We start from the raw sequence: 21,907 nt of genomic DNA, 5'->3' as shown, positions 1-21,907 counted from the left end.
TACTTACTCCTTAGAATAAATTCTGGGCTTCTGCTGATGCAAGTAAGGCATAGTCTGTGGCTGTGGGGCTGAGGGCAAGAATCTGAGGGTGTAAATATTAGAGCTGTGGTGTTTAATATGGGAGCTACCAGTCACATGCAGCAATTTAAATTTAAATTTAAATAAATCAAATTAAAATAAAATTTAAAATTTGGTTCCTTAGTTGCACTAGCTATATTCCAAGCATTCCACAGCCACATAAACAAGTGGTTACAGTATTGGACCGTTGTCGATTATAAAACATTTCCATCATTCAGAAAGTTCTACTGGACAGCACTGTCTTAGACATTCCACAAACCATCATGTTTTCAGTACTTAATCCCTATATTCAGAGTTACATGTTTCCTCCAATACTCAAGCCATTCCCAGGTTTGAGGCTGTAAATCAACTTGAATCTGATTGCCTTCTCCTAGAGCAGGCACAAGTTTCAGCTTTCTTCATTCTGCTAAGGCAGCTACCACCAGGACTCTAGCCAGTCTTTATTTGAATTAGAAAAGGTAACCCCTTTGGAATGAGTGCAATGTACTTTTGTAGGAAGAAAAAGACTACCTTTCTTCTGGATATCTGCAAACCCTCTGCCAGGGCATACAGCATAAAGTACCATTTCACTGCTACCTGCTCCTCAGCCAAATAATCTTCTGCAGTCTAAGTAAAGGTACTAGTTTCTACTATTCTATTTTCCATTTTCAGAAATTCTGTTGGCATCTCTTCCCCACTGTCTTCTTTCTTCTCTTTCATATTTTGTCCATAGTGGATTATATCATCGTTTATTCCTTAACTATCATTTAAAAGGATTCCACGTGGATTTAATCCTCATTAAACTAAAAGTCATAATTAATATTTTCCACTTGTATTTTGTTCTTTCTGTTATAATTCCATCTCTCAGTGCCAAGAATGTGCTCCAATCAATCCCACAACAAATCCCAAGTAGATATATACCTGAGTGGGAAATAAAGTAGAAAGACTTCAGAGTCTCTTTTGTAAATAACTAACAACCAGAATTATCAGTTCACAAGCAGAAAGTTATTATCTGGGTTTTCTAAATGCTATCCTAGAGCCTAAGCTAAAACTCCTACCAAAGTGCAAAAGGCAATGCTCAGAAAAACTTTAGACAACAGTGCTTGAACAACAAATTGGCTCTTGATTTAGGTGCTTTTTGATTTACCAGTCACAAACAGATAAAATTATGAATAAAAATGAGAAGAAACATGTAAAATATTTCTATTACAAACCTGTGCTGGTGGTACTTGCAATGGATTGTTATCCAAAATTATTACTTGTAAATGATGCAGCTTTCTGTAACAAACTGGAATTTCGGTCACTTTATTACAAGAGAAATCCAGCTTGACTAAGGGAAGATCTCCTAATTCTGGTCAGAAATGAAAAATAATTAATTAAATTTTACATAGTTACTCTCTTATTCATGTGAGTAAAAATAGTGAACATCTTACCATCTGGCAAAACATGAAGATTATTTCTTCTTATATTTAGCTCTCTAAGTGAATGTAATTTTCCCATTTGTTGGGGAAGGACTTGAATCTCATTGCAGCTAATATCCTAAGGAAAACAATAAAACAGAATTATAACAAGCTAACTGAGAAATACATATATATATATATATTCTAATTTTTAAATTAAAGCACAGTTAACAGCTAGCAAAAGTTACCCTCTAATGTCATTGCTCTAAAGATGGATTATCTGGCAGATTTCTATTTATATGACATCATGAAGTCAATCTAGCACAGTAAATAGAAACTTTCCATACAAAAATGTAAGGTTATATCTTAGTAACTACATAAGTCAACCTCTCAAAAATCTCAAGTAAAGGCCAACTCATACTAGCCAAAACCAGAAGTAAGAATGATCCAGCACTCTTCATGTGGAGGTAAAGTATAAGACTTACAACTCTCAAACATTGTATAATCTGTCAATTACAGTAGCTGTCTTGAGATACTTGGCTGGGCAGAAGCTAAGAAAGTCAAGGATTTATAAATGTGCACTGGAGAAACAGACTATGATCAGGATGGATTTAACTAAATCTATTTCTCCAAAGGGATACAAAATGAGAAGTTACAAGCCCAAACACTTGTGACTCATATCATAGTTCAAAGACATTCTAAGAGATCTGAGTTGGAAATCTCTCAGGTTATCTAAGGTATCTCTCAGGACATCTCTGTGGTTAAAATCCAAGCCCCTATTTAAAGGCAAACAATATCAAGTTTCCATAATAACAAATTGAGGTTTTTATTTATTATCATAATAAGAAACAGAAAAAAGAACAGTTTAAGTTAACTATGCTCTCTCCTCTCTTTCTTATAATAACATCAACAAAAAGAAAAGAGAAATATACAGCATGGTCTCAGACCAGACACACTTCAAATGAAATTCATATTCTAATGCAACTGCCCCCAATTTCCAACTTGTAGTGAAAACGATAATGGCCTGGAGGGAGGAGAATAGTACATACATTCAGTTTTCAAAATAATATTAAAACCATGTAGGGAATAATATAATAATGCTATAGATGATTAGGAAAATATATCCTACATACCTCTTTCAAACAATATCTAAGACATCTTCATTCAACAAGAAATATTTATTAAATACTATTAACATTTGCTAGGTACTGTTCCAGGGACTGGGGACATATCAAGGGACAAAACAAAATTTCCTGCTCTCATAGCTCCTCATGGAGTTTACATGCTAGCAAGGGGAGTAAATTATATAATATGCTAGAAGGTGATAAGTGCTATTTAAAAAGAAAAAGTAACAGGGTAGGAAAATGGCTATGCTCACAATAGTGGGGAGGGATACTACCTCATCTCACAGAGAAGGTGATATTGAGCAGTACTGTCAGAGCTAAAAGAGTGAACCATACTAATATATAAGACAGGAATATTCCAGACAGAAGGAACAATAAAAGTAAAGGCGCTCAGAGTACACCTGACAAATACAAAGAACAGCAAGGAATCCAGTGTAACTAGAGGGAAACGGACAAGGGAGAGAGTAGAATAGAGGGAAGGATATGACTTTAGCTTTTATTTTGAGAGATGTGGGCAGGAACCAGAAACTTTTGAACAGGAGATTGACGTGATCTGACATATTTTGACAGGATCACTTTAGCTGCTATGTTCAGAATAGACTATTATTCAAATGATAGATAATAGAAGTTTGTGAAAATGTTATTTAAACATTATTGCTTCTTTCTAAAGGTATTTGATACTTATGATTTCCATATGGAAAATCCACAGAAATTTGAGAGATAGCTGTCATTTCCCAGGAGAAATAAACCCAGGCATAGGAAATGAACCCATTCCAGTGGGTGCTCTACAAAATATTCTGCAGAGGATTGGAAGCCAGGGAGTATTTCCTAGGTTTCTAATGATAGAATTTCATTGCAGTTGATTATCACATCATGTGGAAGAGTATCATGGGAAAGTATTCCAAAGACAGGGAATACCCACCAATTCAATATGTACAACTGTCAATTAGCCCTCCTAATGCTATCTACCCATCTACTGTTACTGATTTCAAGAGTTTAAAGCATAATAATTTTATAGTACCTAGTAAAATAATAGTGTTTAACATTTTAGAATTTTCTACATGAATTAAAAAACAGTTGGTCCTCTGTATCTATGGGTTCCTCATCCATGAATTCAACCAAATACAAATCAAAAATATTCAGGAAAAAAAAAAGCACGGTTGTGCCTGTACTGAACATATATTGACTTTTTTGTCTTGTCATTACTCCTTAAATAATATAACATAACAACTATTCACATAGCATTTACACTGTATTAGGCATTATAAGTAATCTAGAGATGATTTAAAGTATACGGAAAATGTATTTAGGTTATATGTAAATACTATCACTGTGTATAAGAGACTTTAGCATTCGTGGATTGTGGTATGGGGTGAATCCTGGAACCAATCCCCCATAGAGGGACAACTGTAGTAGAATTAATCTAAAACTCCTAATTATGTTTTACATTTCATTTATCTAAAAATTATATCATGTAATGTAATTAAAAACATAGGGCCAAAAATTAAATTTTAAAAAATGAAGAGACATAAAATCTTAAATTATAACCTTTATAAAATCTGGAAAAATATTAATAGTGTTTAAGTCAAAGAAAATAATGGTCCCTTTTATTATGAACTTGTTAGATCATATCTGGAATCTCTGTTCATTTTTTAGTATAACATTAAGGGAGACTTTAACTAAAAGGAACATTTTCTAAATTGAATTACCTAAAAGTAAAAAAGTCATACAAAGGAATAAAGGTAATAAGGATGTTTAAGGTATACAAAAACACTTCTTAAGAGTTTGTTAGGCCGGGCACGGTGGCTCACGCCTGTAATCTCAGCACTTTAGGAGGCCGGGGCGGGTGGATCATGAGGTCAGGAGTTCAAGATCAGCCTGGCCAAGATGGTGAAGCCCTATCTCTACTAAAAATACAAAAAGTTAGCCAGGCGTGGTGGCAGGTGCCTGTAATCCCAGCTACTCAGGAAGCTGAGGCAGGAGAATTGCTTGAACTCAGAGGGCGGAGGTTGTAGTGAGCCAAGATCGCACCACTGCACTCCAGTCTGGGAGACAGAGTGAGACTCTGTCTCAAAAAAAAAAAAAAAAAAAAGGAGTTGTCATTACCTATATTTCTTCACATGGTAGTCCCAGGACCAATGGAAGAAATATAGAAGCATGTATTTTGGTTCAAAATAAGAAAGATTAATAACAAATAGAGTTTTGCAAAGAAGAATTAGGACAGTCACACATGCACACACACACACACACACACATATACAGAGTTGTCACCATTGAAAATATACAGTAGATATATCAGGGATTCCTACATTAGAAAGTGGTTGTATCTGATCACTTCTAAGATCTTTTTTAACTTCAAAATTATATGGTTCTAAAGCATAAAGTGAAATTCAAGGAAGTTTCTTTGTATTGTAATTGGATATGCAGGTATTCCTTAATGAATAAAAGGTATTCCTGAAATTTCTGCTCACTACATTCTGTTAATTTATTCATTTCTCATTATGAAATTGTAGGTAAGTTCCTCAAGAAAACTTTTGACACCCCGGACATAATAAAGTCATACATAAGAATACTTCAGGACTTTAGTCCATGCACAGTGGCTCACACCTGTAATGCCAGCACTTTGGGAGGCCGAGGCAAGTGGATCACTTGAGGCCAGGAGTTCAAGACGAGCTTGGGCAATGCAGTGAAACCCTATCTCTACGAAAAATGCAAAAATTAGTTGTGTGTGGTGGCGCATGGCTGTAATCCCAACTACTTGAGTGGCTAAGCATGAGAATCGCCTGAACCCGTGAGGCAGAGGTTGCAGTGAACCAAGATCGTGTCACTGCACACCAGTCTGGGCAACAGAGCGAGACTCTGTCTCAAAAAAAAAAAAAAAAAACAACTTTTAAAATACTTATTTATTAGGAAAGCATCACTCAAAATAAAAGAAAAACATGCAGCATGGTACACTGCATAAAGTGGAGGTAACCAAAAGATACAAAAAATAACTGAAAGCTATTATAACAATGCTATAGATGATTAGGAAAATACATCCTACCTACCTCTTTCAAACAATATCTAAGACATCTAAGAGGATCTGAACATATTTCTCTCAGAATTCAATATCCTTCAATACCTAAAATGTTATGTCCAAGGTAATTAATTTAAATTATTCTATATTTCTACAATCAATTGCATATAACAGCCTTTTATTGTTTATTTCAGTCTAAAAAGTGTTATAACATCACAGAAGCAAACAGTGAGGAGGAGTTACGTTGCTAATTCTACCATTTGCAGATACTTTCTTATCTCCTTACTCTAAGGATATATCATAGCCCTATAAAAGCTTTATTTTAAAAATTCCCTTAGCTTTTCTCTAAGACCTTTACTGTACACAAAATGAGTAAACAAATGCTTATTCATTTGAAAAGTATTTCTTAAAGTTTGTAAGCAAGCCTTCTGACTCCACTAGGACTAAGGAAGAATCATGCTATTTTGTGACTGGAAAAACTCAGACATATAGTATCTCAAGATTTTACTAAGTCTTACAGAATTTAGACATATACCAAGTTAGTACTTTTTAAAAAACTTACAATGAAATTCCATTAAAAATGAGTAATCTTCCAAAATGTAGATATATTATGCATATTGCATTCAATTAATACAACTATTTTACTCACCAACTCCATTAAATCTTTTAACTTCCCAATTTCTTCTGGAATGGATACTAGTTTATTATTACTGACGACCAAAACTTTAAGGGGAAGATCAAATAGGTATTTTGGCAATGTTGATAAAAGATTTCGGCTGAAAAGAATGAGAAAGTTTCTTTATGAGAGTATGTATGTAATGTGACATATTAAAAATGAAGAAATCACTTTTTAAGTAAATAATATTCTATCACTAAGTAATAACTTAATAATTACTTACTGAGTGCTCACTTTGTATCAGGCACAGTGGTAACTTTCTTATAAGCACTGTCTCATTTAATCCTCATGTTGATGACACAAGATTAAGTAGTTATTATCTCCATTATACAAATCAGAAAATGAAAGTTAAAACTGCTTAAGTGATTTGCCCAAGTACTGCAGAGATTCATAGCATAGCAAAGCCTATGCAGGCAGACCTATGATACTACTCTACACACCGTCAGTTCTCAAAAACACAGAATGATTCTTCTGAGCTCAATAATGTCAGAACTTTGCTCCTTGATATAATTCTGGCATATTCAATACTTCCATGCTAGGGAAAGTCTCCAGGGATAAATGTGCATGCACTACGTTCAAGTTTATAAAAGAATGAATAGGACTATATCTTCAAAAACATGTAGTAACCCTAACCCATTCCCTTTTAAGGTTTAACAGCCTATTAGCCCTTTATCTCAGCCCAAAGTTGATAAAACATTCTTATCTTTGTAGATACATTTAAATATAATAACTAACATTTACTGAGTGCCTACTATTGCCAGGCCATGTTCAGAGCAGCTCATGTGAATTAACTCTCACAGTGATCCCCATTTTGCAGATGAAGAAATAGTCACAAGAGTGTAAATAAACTGCTCAAAGTCACACAGCTGAAAGTGGGAGAGGCAGGATTCAAACCCAGGCAATCTGGCTCTGGGGTCTTTGCCCTCAAAGTACTATGGTCAAATTTATATGCCAAAACAGACTGACTGACCCAAATGAACCACTACCAAAATGTATATATTTCCATTCCATTTACATACTAACAAGCATTGGTAAGCGATAAGCTATTATTTTTCCTATTTTTCAAAGTGACATTTATAGACCTATACCTAGCATTTCATGTAACATACACAGCAACAAAAGTCCAGTGTTACTCAAGTGGGGACTTGAAGACTGTCCTCCCCATCTTTTCTGTGGCAAAGAACATCCAGAAATACTAAACTGGCTTTAATAACACAGCACAAACAAACAAACAAACCAAAAAATGGCAATGCCCCTCAACTAGCAATACTGGCCAGACTACTAGAACGTCAAATATGCTAGGGTCCTGTCATAATCCTTCATACTTTCAGGATCAAGCAGGCTCCTTGGAGAAATGGTCTGCCTGGGGCCCTTCACACCAGGGCACACAAGGATCTTTCTATAGGATTCTACTGAAAAAGGGGGGGGGTAGTATATAGGAAGAAAGAACAGTTGAAAATTATTTAACACGTTTATTAAGATATTTTCACCAAAATAAATAAATACATGGAAGAAATAATGGCGAACTCATTCTAACACATCTTCAGGCCAAAAATAGCTTAAAAATTATTTTCTTCCCTTAAAAAGCATATTCAGGCCAAGCACAGTGGCTCATGCTTGTAATTCCAGCACTTCTGGGAGGCCGAGGCGGGCAAATCATTTGAGGTCAGGAGTTTGAGACCAGCCTGGCCAACATGGTGAAACACTGTCTCTACTAAAAATTAGCCGGGCCTGGTGGCAGGCACCTGTAGTTCCAGCTACTTGAGAGGCTGAGGCAGGTGAATCATTTGAACTTGGGAGGTGGAGGTTGCAGTGAGCCAAGATGGTGCCACTCCACCCTGAGAGACAGAGCAAGACTCCGTCTAAAAAAAAAAAAAAAAAGGCATATTCATAGAGTTAACACAATTATCTTTCACCAGGATCTGGTTTCTTCATACTGGCAAACAAATTATTAATTGTCCCTTTTTTACTACATGCTTTAAAGAGGAATTCACTCACTAGAACAAATGTTATTTCAATATAGTTTGCTCAAAGATTTTTGTGACTGTAAAAAAAAAATCAAAGTTGACTTTTACAGATCATGACAGGATAGAATTAGAGAACATTTTAGTAAAACTAAGATTACCATATGTGTTAATAGAGAAATGTAATTCAGTTTTTGGCAAATCACTTTTTCCGCAAAAGAACAAAATGAAACAGAAGCAAAGACAAAACTTAAAAACACCTCATTTTCCTCAAACCTCTCCTAAGCCAGGCCAAGGAGATTTATACCTACTTAGAGAAAGGACAACCCAAATGACTGACATCTATGGAAGGAAACCTCCCTCACACATTTTAAGGTGTAAAGTGGTTTCAGTTAAAATAGCTTGTACTGTCAGGTAACACCACTAGGAGAGTCATATAAAAGAATTGATATATCACAGTGAGAAGGGAACATTATCATTTATGTATATTAATTATATTTACTACTTCTCCATATGGGAATTTAGACAAGTAACTTGGTTAATGAGGAGATTATCCCTTCCAACTGAATAAAAAAAGAAAAAGTTTCTAAAATTAAGTCACAATATATCAATTTTCATTCAATGTTACTGATTTGGCAGGGAAAGTTTTTTCTTATACTTAGTAAGTGTTCACTCTTTTATATATATAGGGTAAAAGCTATGTATGAATGAGAGCTCTACAGCCAGACTGCTTTGATTTTAATCTTGGCTCTACCACTTGCTGAATATATCTATGAATTTGGACAAAGAGCTTAACCCAGTTTCCTCATCTGTAATGCAGGGATAACAACAGTACCTATCTCAAAATGCTGTCATGAAAACTAGATAACGTAATATGGGTAAAGTGTTTGGAACACGGCCTAGCACATGGTAAGTACTTACTAAGTATAAACATGAACTGTCATCCACTTCCAAACCTTTCAATATTCTCATCCCACTCTAACCATCCTTGAAGTAGAAGCAAGAAGTCACAAAAGTGAGAAAAAATAACTCAAGTACTGTTTGTTGCACATATCTAAGGATGCATATAAAATCTGTACTGTGGTGCTATAATTTCTGGAAAATATTTATGGTCTAAAGCCTTGCTACTCAAACTGAGGTCTAAGGACCAGCAGGTAGGCATGAGCATTGCCAAGGGGCTTGTTAGAAATGCAGGCCCCACAACAGACCTAAGAAATTACAATCTGCATTCTAACAGATCCCCAGGTAATTCCTGTGTGTTAAAGTTTGCAAAGCTCTGCTCTCAAGAAAAGCCTACAAAATAATGTGAACATATAAAAAACACAAATAAGATACTGTTGAGATAAATTTAAGCTACACAGCCAAATCAAACATATTCCTTTGCCACTAAAAAAGGATTAGAACGACAATAAAAACCAAAATTTATTTTTAAATTGTTTCCTTACCTAATGTTAAGGTACGTTAACATCTGCAGATTTTTAATGGCTTCAGGAATGCTTTTGATGCAATTATGATATAAATTTAATGTTTCAAGGGGTGCAAATAACCAGACATCAGAAGGAATTTCTGTAAAACGATTTCTGGAAAGATCTGGAAAAAAAAATAGTGTCTGAGTATTAAACATATACCAATATCTATGGTAATTAAAAGAACTATTTTCACACTTGCTGAATCACTTAGAATCTAAGCTACTTAAAATACTTTAAAATATAGAATATTATCCATCAATACCTTGAAGGCAAAAAACATCATTTAGAAATACACTCATACGGCTGGGCGCAGTGGCTCACACCTGTAATACCAGCACTTTGGCAGGCCAAAGCAGGCAGATCTTTTGAGCTAAGGAGTTGGAGACCAGCCTGGCCAACATGGTGAAACCCTGTCTCTACTAAAAACACAAAAATTAGCCGGATGGGGTGGTGGGCCCCTGTAATCCCAGCTCCTCAGGAGGATGAGGCAGGAGAATCGCTTGAACCCAGGAGGCTCGGAGGTTGCAGGGAGCTGAGATCACGCCGCTACACTCCAGCCTGGGTGACAGAGCGAGACTCTGTCTCAAAAAAAAAAAAAAAAAAAAAAAACTCACAGAATGCATGTCTATTAACCAAACGTATTTGATATGCTTCAGTATACCTAAATTTCAAATATGTGATTTGTCTTTTAAAATACCAATGAAGAATTATCTCTGATCTTTAAAAGCAAACACAAAAATACCTCCCACGATCCCACATCCCCCTCCATCTGCCTCTTCTTTTACAGCCAAACTTACATAAATCTACAACACAACTAAATTTATTACTTACCATGGACTTCTCAACCCACTACAATTTGGTTTCTATCCACTCTCACATCCACCAATGTTACCAACAACCACCATATCAATAACCATTCCATATGTCTGGAAAGATTATTTTCCTTTGGCTTAGAAGACTACACTTCTGGGATCTCTTCCTACCTCTCTGGCTACTTCTTATTTTCTTTTCCTAGGTTTTCCTCTACCTGTATCATAAACGTTGTTATTCCCAGGAACTATGACTAAGGTACTCTTTTCCTTCTTGAGAGATACACCCCCCAACCGGTAGGAGCCGCCCTCTACGAGAGCGCTGGAAGACCGCGACTGAGTTGCTGCCTCATCACCTCCCACTGCCTCTGACCCACCATTCGAAAAGCAGACATGATGGAAGCGGATCGCCCAGAGAAGCTTTTTGTTGGGGGCCTCAACCTCAAAACCGAGGAGAAAGCCCTCAAGGCTGAGTTTGTCAAGTATGGCCGCATCATCAACGTTTTCCTGATGAAAGACCGAGAAACCAACAAATCGAGGGGCTTTGCGTTCGTCACCTTCGAAAGCCCTGCAGATGCCAAGGCCGCCGCCAGAGATCTGAATGGCAAGTACCTTGATGGTAAGGCCATCAAGGTGGCCCGGGCCATCAAACCAGCATTCAAGAGCAGCCGGTGGGGGCCGCCGCCCCCCGGCAGCAGCAGTTGCTTGAGGTTCCCACACGGAACCCGTGGGTGTGGCAGCAGCCCACAGCGACCCCACTCCTGGGGCGGGCCTGATGATGGCCACGACTACGCGGGGTATTTTGACCAGTGGCCCTACAGGGCCCCGATGCCCAGGAAGCGTGGGCCACCGCCACAGCGCTGGGCCAGCCCACTCCGCAAGAGGGCCGCGCCGTCGAGCCTGGCTCGCAGTGTTGGCAGTGGAATGCGCGGGAAGGCCCCGGCTGTGTGGGGGCGAGATGGCTACTCAAGCGTGCAGCTGCAGCGCTGGGCCGGTCCACCCCGCAAGAGGGCTGTGCCCCTGTTGAGCCTGGCTCGCACTGGTGGCGGTGGAATGCCTGGGAAGGCGCCGGCCATGTGGGGGCGAGAGGGCTACTCAGGCCCACTGCTCCGGGAGCCACTGCCCCGGTGCCGCGACCCCGGGGATTTTATCCCCGCGCTCAGAGAGTACAGCCGCCGCTATTATAGCCACTCCAGTGTCCGGGACTACTGTCCCTTGAGAGGCTATGGCAAGCAAAACAGCTACAGGGGTCGCGACCATGACTACGTGGATCATCCCAGCAGAGGCTCCTACCGAGAGCCCCTCGAGAGCTACGGAGGCCCGTGCGGCGCCACCCCTGGGCGGGGGACACTGCCATCTTACGGAGGAGGATACCGCTATGAGGGGTACCGGGGCCGCTCACCCGACGCGTTGCCCGTCACCTTGCCAGATGCCTACAGCGGGGGCCGCGACAGTTCCAGCAACGGCCAGAGCGACCGCTATGGAGGAAGAGGCCACTACGAGGAGTATGGAGGCCCTTCCCCTGACACCTACAGCGGGGGCCGCTCGCCCATCCCCTACAGCAGAGGCCGCGACAGTTCCAGCAACAGTTACAGCTGGAGCCACCGCTACAGAGGAGGAGGCCACTACGAGGAGTACCAAGGTCGCTCGCCCGAGGCCACCTACAGCGGGGGCCGCTCGCCCGAGGCCGCCTACAGCGGGGGCCGCTCGCCCGAGGCCGCCTACAGCGGGGGCCGCTCGCCCGAGGCCGCCTACAGCGGGGGCCGCTCGCCCGAGGCCGCCAACAGCGGGGGCCGCTCGCCCGAGGCCGCCAACAGCGGGGGCCGCTCGCCCGAGGCCGCCAACAGCGGGGGCCGCTCGCCCGAGGCCGCCAACAGCGGGGGCCGCTCGCCCGAGGCCGCCAACAGCGGGGGCCGCTCGCCCGAGGCCGCCTACAGCGGGGGCCGCTCGCCCGAGGCCGCCTACAGCGGGGGCCGCTCGCCCGAGGCCGCCTACAGCGGGGGCCGCTCGCCCGAGGCCGCCTACAGCGGGGGCCGCCACAGTTCCAGCAACACTTACGGCGGGAGCCAACGCTATGGAGGCGGAGACCACTACGAGGAGTACCGAGGCTGCTCGCAGGACACCCACAGCGGGGGCCGCTCGCCTGACACCCACAGTGGTGGCCGCTATCCCAGGGCTCACACTGGGGGCCACTCGCCCAACGCCTACAGCGGGGACCGCTCCACCGATGCCTGCAGCAGGGGCCACGACAGTTCCAGCAACAGTTACGGCCGGAGCGACCACTATGGAGGAGGAGGCAGCTACGAGGAGTACCGAGGCCACTCGCCCGACACCTACAGCAGGGGCCGCGACAGTTCCAGCAACAGTCATGGCCGGAGCCACCGCTATGGAGGAGGAGGCCGCTACGAGGAGTACGGAGGCCACTCACCTGACGCCTACGGTGGGGGCCACGACAGTTCCATCAACAGCTACGGCCTGAGTGACCGCCACGCAGGAGGAGGCCGCTATAAGGAGTACCTGGGCAGCTCGCCTGACGCCTATGGTGGGGGCCGCAACAGTTCCAGCAACAGTTACGGCCGGAGCGATAGCTACTCGAGAGGTCGAGATCGGGTAGGCAGACCGGATCTTGGGCTCCCTCTGCCCATGGAAAGGAGCAGCCCTCCCCTGCATGATTCTTACAGCTGGTCGAGCTGCAGGGTGCCCAGGGGTGGAGGCCGTCAAGGAGGCCGCTTGGAGAGAGGGGAAGGCTGGAGCAGATACTAACTAAGCAGGAACAGACTTGGGACCAAAAATTCCTTTTCAAAGAAACAAAAAGAACAACCTGTTCTATATTAAACTACCCAAGGACTAGTATAAGTAAGAGTTGTTTTTACCTTTTAAGAATTTCCTGTTAAGATCTCCATTTTTATGCTTTTGTGAGGAAAAACTTAAAATTTCTTTAGTTTGAAATTGTTAATGTTTCTTTCAACCAGTTCATGTTAAAAGTGTAAGATATGAACCTGAGTCCTAGTCGTCTTCTATTTACAAGTTGAAATATGATTAATGGCTTCTTTGCTTGTAAATTTGCCTGATAAATGAGGCAAACAGTTCTAAGATCTTTCATAAACATCTGCTCACCTAAAATGGAAAAATGGATCATTCTGCTCATTTAAACCAACTAGATTTTGGGTGGAGAGTGGGAGGGATTGGTGTATTTCAGATTTCAGGGTATCTTTCTAACTGAATCTCAGTGTTCCCAGTATTAAAAACCAAACAACCAGCAACAACAACAACAAAAATGATTTAGATCAAATGTTTATGAAAAGAAAATTATGTTCACTCAGTAAATCTGAAAAGTAAATGGGAAAAAAAAGATATACACTCTACTGGGTGATTTCATCCATCCTAGGTCCAAATTATATTTATATACTGATGAATTGCAAATTAAGGATATGTCTAAAAGCCTATGTTCTGATCTTCAGGACTTCACCTTGATATCTCTCAGGCACCTCAAATTCTACAAGTATAAAATCTGAAATGAAGATCTTTTCCCACACTTCTATTTTTTTTTCTTCTCATCTCAATGTCAACAACATCCTCCTGGTGAGTTGCTCAAGCCAGAAACCTGGTATTCATCCTTGATTCATTCGTCTCCTAAATTATTGCAAGTACACACAAATATACTTCCATTCATTTAAATTTTCACAAAAATAAAATCATGGAATTGTTACAACCATTACTCTATTAAGGGTTTATTTGTTAAATGAATTTTGAAGAATACTTAGCACATTGCAGTAGTGGGTTGAAAAATACTCTAGAAGAGAGTTGGCTCAACCTCACCACTGTGGACGTCTGATAACCATTGTGGGGGGCTATCCTGGCCACTGTAGGATACTTAGCAGCATCTCTGGCATCTACCCACTAGATGCCAGCAATAACCTCTATTCATGGCAGACAAATAATGTCCCCAAAGGTACAAACCCCCAACAACTACCTGAATATCAAGTTAGTTACCTTATCATAGAAATTTACTTTGCTCACACTAGCCCATTATACTTAATTGGTTAAAAACGTAAGAAAATTTTGTGCCTCTGTTAGGAAGAGCATGCAGTTTAGTTCAATGTATCTCATTTAGTATCTGGTCTGCCCTCATAAAAACAACCTCCTATCAATAATGCTCAACTTCATTCCAAGGGATGAGACCTAGTCACTTAGCAATATAGTAAGTTCCTTATTCAGAACATTAACATATGTATTACTACATATGTAATATATAGAGATACATATAGAGGAGATAGATACATATTCTCACTCTTAACCTAATGTAAAATTATATAACTGGCAAAAAAAAGTTATGTTTATATAATATAAAAATTAATTTCTATTCTTCCTCCTCCCACCATAAAATTCTGAATAACTTAAAAAACAATAGAATTACTAGAAACCAAAATCTGAACTAGAAACAAATGTTTCCCAATATTCTGGCTTACCTCCTCTAGATACCCAAGCATCACACAGTTCTATTAGGGAGGAAAATGAAGTCACTGTTTTTAGTTTAGGATTTTTTTTTTATATTTAGGGTTTTACCTCTTATTCTTGTAACTTCAGAATTCTGGGAGTTCAAAATTAGTATTTACAATTAATTTGAAATCCTAAAAACAAAATTATGCTCAGTTTGTTATTCTGTATAATACCTAGTATTAGGCACTCATAAATAATACAGTGGTCTCAGAGATAGATGATAGTAACGTATTAAGATTGCAAGAATAGGGATAAGAGAAAGTGGATAAAATTTGAAATATATTTTGAAATTAGTACTCACAGGGAGTGGCAAGGAACTAGGTATGTGGAAGAAACGAGAGGAAAGAATCAAGGATGGCACCCAGGATTCTGGCCTAGACAGCTAAAATAATATTATCTAATAAACAGTGGGAGTGTAACAGGATTTTTGTAGTTTCTTCTGCTGGTGAGGTTTTGGCTTTGTTTTTTTTTTTTTTTTTTTGAAACAGAGGTGCAATGAAGGGTTCAAGTTTATATCTGTATAAACCGAGACATCTGAGAGAGACTCAAAGAGGGGCTGTTAAATGGGCATTAGACAGATGAATCTTGATCTCCTAAGTGAAGTCTGGGATAGATATATAAAATTGAAAGTTGTGGCCAGGCACAGTGGCTCACGCCTGTAATCCCAGCACTTTGGGAGGCCGACATGGGCGGATCACAAGGTCAGGAGTTCGAGACCAGCCTGACCAACAATGGTGAAACCCCATCTCTTTCTAAAAATACAAAATTTAGGCCGGGCGCGGTGGCTCAAGCCTGTAATCCCAGCACTTTGGGAGGCCGAGACGGGCGGATCACGAGGTCAGGAGATCGAGACCATCCTGGCTAACACGGAGAAACCCCGTCTCTACTAAAAAATACAAAAAACTAGCCGGGCGAGGTGGCGGGCGCCTGTAGTCCCAGCTACTCGGGAGGCTGAGGCAGGAGAATGGCACAAACACGGGAGGCGGAGCTTGCAGTGAGCTGAGATCCAGCCACTGCACTCCAGCCTGGGCGACAGAGCCAGACTCCGTCTCAAAAAAAAAAAAAAAAAAAAAATACAAAATTTAGCCAGGTATGGTGGTGCGCACCTGTAATTCCAGCTACTCAGGAGGCTAAGGCAGGAGAATTGCTTGAACCCGGGAGGCAGAGGTTGCAGTGAGCCAAGATTGTGCCACTGCACTCCAGCCTGAGCGACAGAATGAGACTCCATCTCAAAAACAAACAAACAAAAAAATTTGAAAGTTGTAGGAATATGGTTAGTTCTATTAAATCACAGAAATGGAGGACATCACCTAATATCAGAGTTATCAAATTAGAGGACAAAGAATGGGCTATCAGGAAGGCCAACAGTTAGAAAGTGAGTAGAGAAAAAACAGCAAGCAGAGAAGTCTGAAAATAATGGTCATAAGAAAACACAGTAACCATATGAAAAGATCAAAGAAGCTCAAAAAGTGACAGGAGGCTGACCTTTGTTTTCCAAGATAGCTGACTAAAAACATTTCCAGCATGCCTCATCCACTTAGAAAAACCAAAGTGGTATGCAGACAATCACACTTTGAATACATTATCCAACAGGGAACACAGGGTTCAACAGAAAAAGTGAAAGGAAACTCCAAAATCTGGGAATGAGAAGGAAAGCAGACAGCCTGTGTGGTCAAGACCGGCTGGGAACTGGCAATGAATCCCCAATACAAGAGAGAGTGAATATCTTTCTGCAGTCCACTTTCCCACTGGGGAATCACACAATTCAGGCCACAGGAGAGCACCCTGACCCACCCAAATTCTGAATCTGATTTAGGGAGCATCCAGGAGACTATGAGAAGGAACAGCTCCAGAGAGGCAACATGCCCTGGGTCCCACACAATTCCTGAGAACTAAGTAGCCACAGTAAGATGCCATTCTTAATCCTAGCTCTTAGCAACTATGAGTGGTCCTGGAAATCTGCAGCACCAGTCTTGGCCATTGGGGAAGATCAGGTTGCATCTTGTGGAGCAGGGGCTTGAGCAGGAATGGGGATCAATGGGGATCCCACAACCAAAACTAAGAAGCAGACACGGCATGGGCTGCAGTCTCTGGCACTGGAACCAGGCTCCCAATGCTCTAATCCTGAGCAGGATGAGTTACTGCAGAGGCTTGGTCTTGAGCTGGGTGCTGGCTTCTATGGCTCATGGCTGAATTACGGGCTAGGTGCAAACTGCCATACTAACAGAACAGCCAGGTTGGCTGCCACAGCTGGGATGGGGGAGGGACAGCAGTGGTCTCATCCTTCCTGGCACCTATGGCACGACCTCAGCACAGCAGCAGTCACCTCTCACCCAAGCATTTCACCAGAGGCGTGAGGACTACACTGCCTGCCCTACCCCCACATCATAGTTCATGCATGCACTTGCCATTGGGAGGTGTTGAGTACAAGCTTGCCCAGTCTGGATCCACCCAGCTTCACCCCCCTAACCCTATGCCAACACAAACTGGTGGAGGGGGGCCAGGTTCTGGGTGTTCCACAACCCAATCCACCACCTGGGGCACATGAGCACTTCTAGGGGACAGAGACTGAGCATAAACACCCTACTTCTACAGTCTCAGCTGGCTCTTACCTGCAAGCACCACCTCTGACCTAGAAGCCAGTTTGCACAGCCTGTTGCAACCACTTCCAGCACAAGAGCACAGTGCAAGGGAACAAGGAGAGCATCTCACCACCACTGCTACGTCTATCACCCTCACTACCCCAGCTGCTCGGGAGCTCGAGAGCCTTCTTATATGCCTGGTATACTGCTACTAAAACTGGCATCTGAGAAAGCCACCCAGATGCCCAAACATTAGCCTGCCTGGAAACTGCCAACACAGGAGCCAGCATATGCTGTCCCAGGTCACAAGGACAGACATACCTGGCACACTTCTGCTACCATTAAAACCTGATGATGGGCCCATCAGGCACTCAAGTCACAAGCACAACTTCACCACAGGCCCCGCCAAGAACCACACATTACCACAATGAAGATAGCCATATAAATTATACACAGTCTTCACTACTGCATGCACCTGAAAGCAAAGCCAGACGGCCTTACCCAACTAACATCATTGTCACATCTTCAAGAAAAAAGTCCCCCATCCACATGAAAGTCATTTTTTAAAAAAGAAGATGTAACTATGAAGCCAGATGAGCAGAAACCAACATAAAGATACAGAAAACATGAAAAAGCTAGGTAACATGATGGCCTCAAATGAATGCAGTAATTCTCCAGCAATAGATCCTAACCAAAAAAGAAAAAAAATCCTCAAATCCCAGATAAAGAATTCAAAATACTGATTTTAAAGAAGCTCAATGAGATGCCAGGGAAATCTAAAAACCAATACAAAGAACTCAAAAAATCAATTCAGAATACAAATAAAACCTTTTAACATGGAGATAAATATCTTTAAAAGATAAAAAGGCCGAGTACAGTGGCTAACGCCTATAATCTCAGCACTTTGGGAGGCCAAGGTAAGAGGACTGCTTGAACCCAGGTGTTTAGGACCAGTTTCGGCAACATAGCGAGAACCTGTCTCTACTAAAAATACAAACATTAGCTAGGCATGTTGGCACATGCTTGTAAATCCCAACTACTCAGGAAGCTGAGGCAGGAGGATCACTTGAGTCCAAAAGTTTGAGGTCATACTGAGCTATGATCATACCACTACACTCCAGCCTGGGCAACAGAACAAGTCTCTCTCTCTTCCCCCCCCCCCACACACATACACACATACACACACACACACACACATACACACACACAAATTCTGAAACTAAAAGATTCATTGAAGGAAATACAAAATACATTTGAAATACTAGATCAAGCAGAAGAAAGAATTTCAGAACTTGAAACACTAGATCAAACAGAAGAATTTCAGAACTTGAAGACAGGTCTTTTGAAATAATCCAGTCAGACAGAAATAAAGAAAAAGAATAAACAAAGCTTTTTTCTTTTTTTTTTTTTTGAACTTGCTTATTACTTTCATTTATTTATTTTTTTATTAGACTTTAAGTTCTGGGATCCACATGGAGAACATGCAGGTTTGCTACATAGGTATACATGTGCCATTTGAGACTACATAAAATGACCAAACTTACAAATTATTGGTATTCCTGAGGGAGATGAGAGATTAAAAGGCTTAGAAAGCCTATTTAACAAAATAAGAAATGAAACTTTTCCAAGTATAGCAAGATTTAGACATCCAGACACAGGAGACTCAGTGATCCCAAGGAAAACACAATGCAAAAAGGAGTTTGCCACAGCATATTATAATCAGATTGTCTAACGTAAAAAGATTTCTAAAATCAGCAAGACAGCCTTTAACCACAGCCACCACTGGAGAGCAGCAGCAATGGCTCTGTGCTACACTATGGTTGTGGGCCTCAACAAAGGCCACAAGGTGACCAAGAATGTGAGCAAGCCCAGACACAGTCGTAGCCTCAGGCGCCTGACCAAACATACCAAGTGTGTGCGGAGCATGACCCGAGAGGTGTGTGGCTTCACCCCATACGAGCGGCAAATCAAGGAGTTACTGAAGGTCTCCAAGGACAAACAGGCCCTCAAGTTCATCAAGAAAAGGGTGGGGACACACATCCTCACCAAGAGGAAACGAGAGGAGCTGAGCAATGTCCTGGCCACCATGAGGAAAATTACTGCTAAGAAAGACTGAGCCCCCTGCCCTGCCCTCTTCCTGAGATAAAGAACAGCTTGACAGAAAAAAATAAAATAAAATCATCAAGAGAAAAGCACCCTATCACCTACATAAGGAAACTCCATGAGACTAACATGAGACTTCTCACCAGAACCCTTAAAAGCCAGAAGAGAAGGGAATGACATATTAAAAGTGCTGAAATAAAAAAAAAATCACCTACATAAGGAAACTCCATGAGACTAACATGAGACTTCTCACCAGAAACCTTAAAAGCCAGAAGAGAAGGGAATGACATATTAAAAGTGCTGATAAAAACAAAACAAAACAAAAAAAACAAGACTGTCAGCCAAGAACTCAATATCCAGCAATAAGCTTCATAAATAAGAAGAAATGAAGTCTTTCCCAAACATGCAAATACTGAGGAATTCATCGCCACTAAACTGGCCCTACAAGAAATGCTCAAAGAAGTCCTAAACTTGGAAGTAAAAGTGATATTCATCATCATGAAAACACACAAAAGTGTAAAACTCACTGGTAAAGCAATCACACAAAGGAGGAAGAAAAAGAAATCAAATGGCACCACTACAGAATTCCACCAAACCACAAAGACAAACATTCCAAGAAAAAAACAGAGAATTTATAAAACTGGAAAATGATTAACAATATGACAAGAACAAACCCTCACATATCAATATAAACCTTGAAAATAAATGAATTAAATGCCCTTTAAAAGATACAGATTGGCAAAATAGATTTTAAAAATATAATCCAACTATATGATGCTTACGAGAAACTCACATTACTTGTAAAGACACATATAGACCAAAAGTAAAGGAGTAGAAAGACAGTCCACACAAACAAATTCCAAAAGTGAGCAGCCCTAGCTGTACTTGCATCAATTAAATCAGATATTAAATAAAAGACGGTTAAAAAAAGACAAAGAACGTCATTCTATAATAAAGGGATCAATTTGGCAAGAGGTTATAACAATTTTAAATTTATATGCACCCAGCACTGGAGCACCCAGATCCATAAAACAAATATCACTAGGCCTAAAGAGAGAGAGAGATACAATAACGGTGGGAGACTTCAATGCACCACTAACAGCATCAGACTGATCATCTAGACAGGAAACCAACAAAGAAACATTAGATGTAAATTGGACTTTACACCAAACGGACCTAACAAATTTACAGAATATTCTGCCCAACAACTGCAGAATATACACTCTTTCGATGAGTGCATGGAACATTCTCCAAGATAAATCACATGTTAGGCCATAAAGCAAGTATCAACAAATGTTTAAAAATGAAATCCTATCAATTATTTTCTCATACCACAGTGGATAGAAATCAATACAAAAAGGAACTTCAGAAACTATACAAACACATGGATATTACACAAGCTCCTGAACAATCACTGGATCAAAGAAGAAATTAATACAAAAGATTAAAAATTTTTTGAAACAAATGAAAATGTAAACACAACAAACCAAAACCTGTGGGACATAGCAAAAGCAGTGGTAAGAGGGAAATTTATAGCATTAAATGCCTATTATTTAAAAAAAAGATTATAAATTATCAACCTAACAGTGCATCTCAAAAAACTAGAAAATCAAGAACAAACCACACTCAAAACTAGCAGAATTTGAAATAACAAAGATCACAGTATGAATGAAATGAAATGAAATGAAATAGAGACCAAAAAAAGATACAAAGTATTAAAAAAAAACAGTTGATTCTGCAAAAAGATAAATAAAACTGATAAACCAGTAGCTAGACTAACCTAAAAGAGAGATGAATCAAATAAACACAATGAGAAATAAAAAAGGAAACATTACAACTGATACCACAGAAACACAATAGAACATCAGAAACTATTATGAACAACTATATACTCACAAACAAGAAAACCTAAAGGAAAGAGATAAATTCCTGGAAACACACAACCTACCAAGATTGAACAAGGAAGAAAAAGAAAATCTAAACAGGCCAATAATGAACAGCAACATTGAATCAGTAGTAAAAAAAAAAAAAAAAAATTCCCGACAAAGACAAGCTCAGGGATTGTTGACGGAGCTTGGCTGAGGGATTCACAGCCAAATTCTATCAAATATAAAAAGAAGTAATACCACTCCTCCTGAAACTGTTCCAAAAAATTGAAGAGGAGAGTATTCTCCCTAATTCATTCCATGAGGTCGCTATCACCCTAA

At 40.5% G+C, this 21,907-nt stretch overlaps 3 protein-coding genes across 4 annotated transcripts in view; 2 read left to right on the top strand and 1 right to left on the bottom strand.

Moving 5' to 3' along the window:
* LOC105490495 (leucine rich repeats and calponin homology domain containing 2) overlaps positions 1 to 21,907 on the bottom strand; it is a 129,607-nt gene that overhangs the window by 72,990 nt on the left and 34,710 nt on the right. For both annotated transcript variants that reach the window (XM_011756221.3, XM_011756222.3), the window contains exons 2-5: positions 9,683 to 9,827; positions 6,247 to 6,373; positions 1,491 to 1,596; positions 1,272 to 1,408 (exon numbers count right to left, since the gene is read on the bottom strand). In XM_011756221.3, coding sequence (XP_011754523.2) covers positions 1,272 to 1,408; positions 1,491 to 1,596; positions 6,247 to 6,373; positions 9,683 to 9,827 — 515 coding nt within the window. The remainder of the gene's footprint in view (positions 1 to 1,271; positions 1,409 to 1,490; positions 1,597 to 6,246; positions 6,374 to 9,682; positions 9,828 to 21,907) is intronic.
* Positions 10,909 to 13,295, top strand: LOC112428140 (RBMX like 3). Its single transcript, XM_071088789.1, has one exon. It carries the CDS (start codon positions 10,909 to 10,911, stop codon positions 13,276 to 13,278), a length of 2,370 nt encoding a protein of 789 aa, XP_070944890.1. The 3' UTR covers positions 13,279 to 13,295.
* Positions 19,396 to 19,722, top strand: LOC105490494 (large ribosomal subunit protein eL36-like). Its single transcript, XM_071088904.1, has one exon. It carries the CDS (start codon positions 19,396 to 19,398, stop codon positions 19,711 to 19,713), a length of 318 nt encoding a protein of 105 aa, XP_070945005.1. The 3' UTR covers positions 19,714 to 19,722.

Source organism: Macaca nemestrina, chromosome X (assembly GCF_043159975.1).
Source record: "Macaca nemestrina isolate mMacNem1 chromosome X, mMacNem.hap1, whole genome shotgun sequence".
Lineage (NCBI taxonomy): Eukaryota > Metazoa > Chordata > Mammalia > Primates > Cercopithecidae > Macaca > Macaca nemestrina.
Note: the sequence above shows the minus strand (reverse complement) of the source record. Positions and strands in the feature narration are given on the sequence as shown.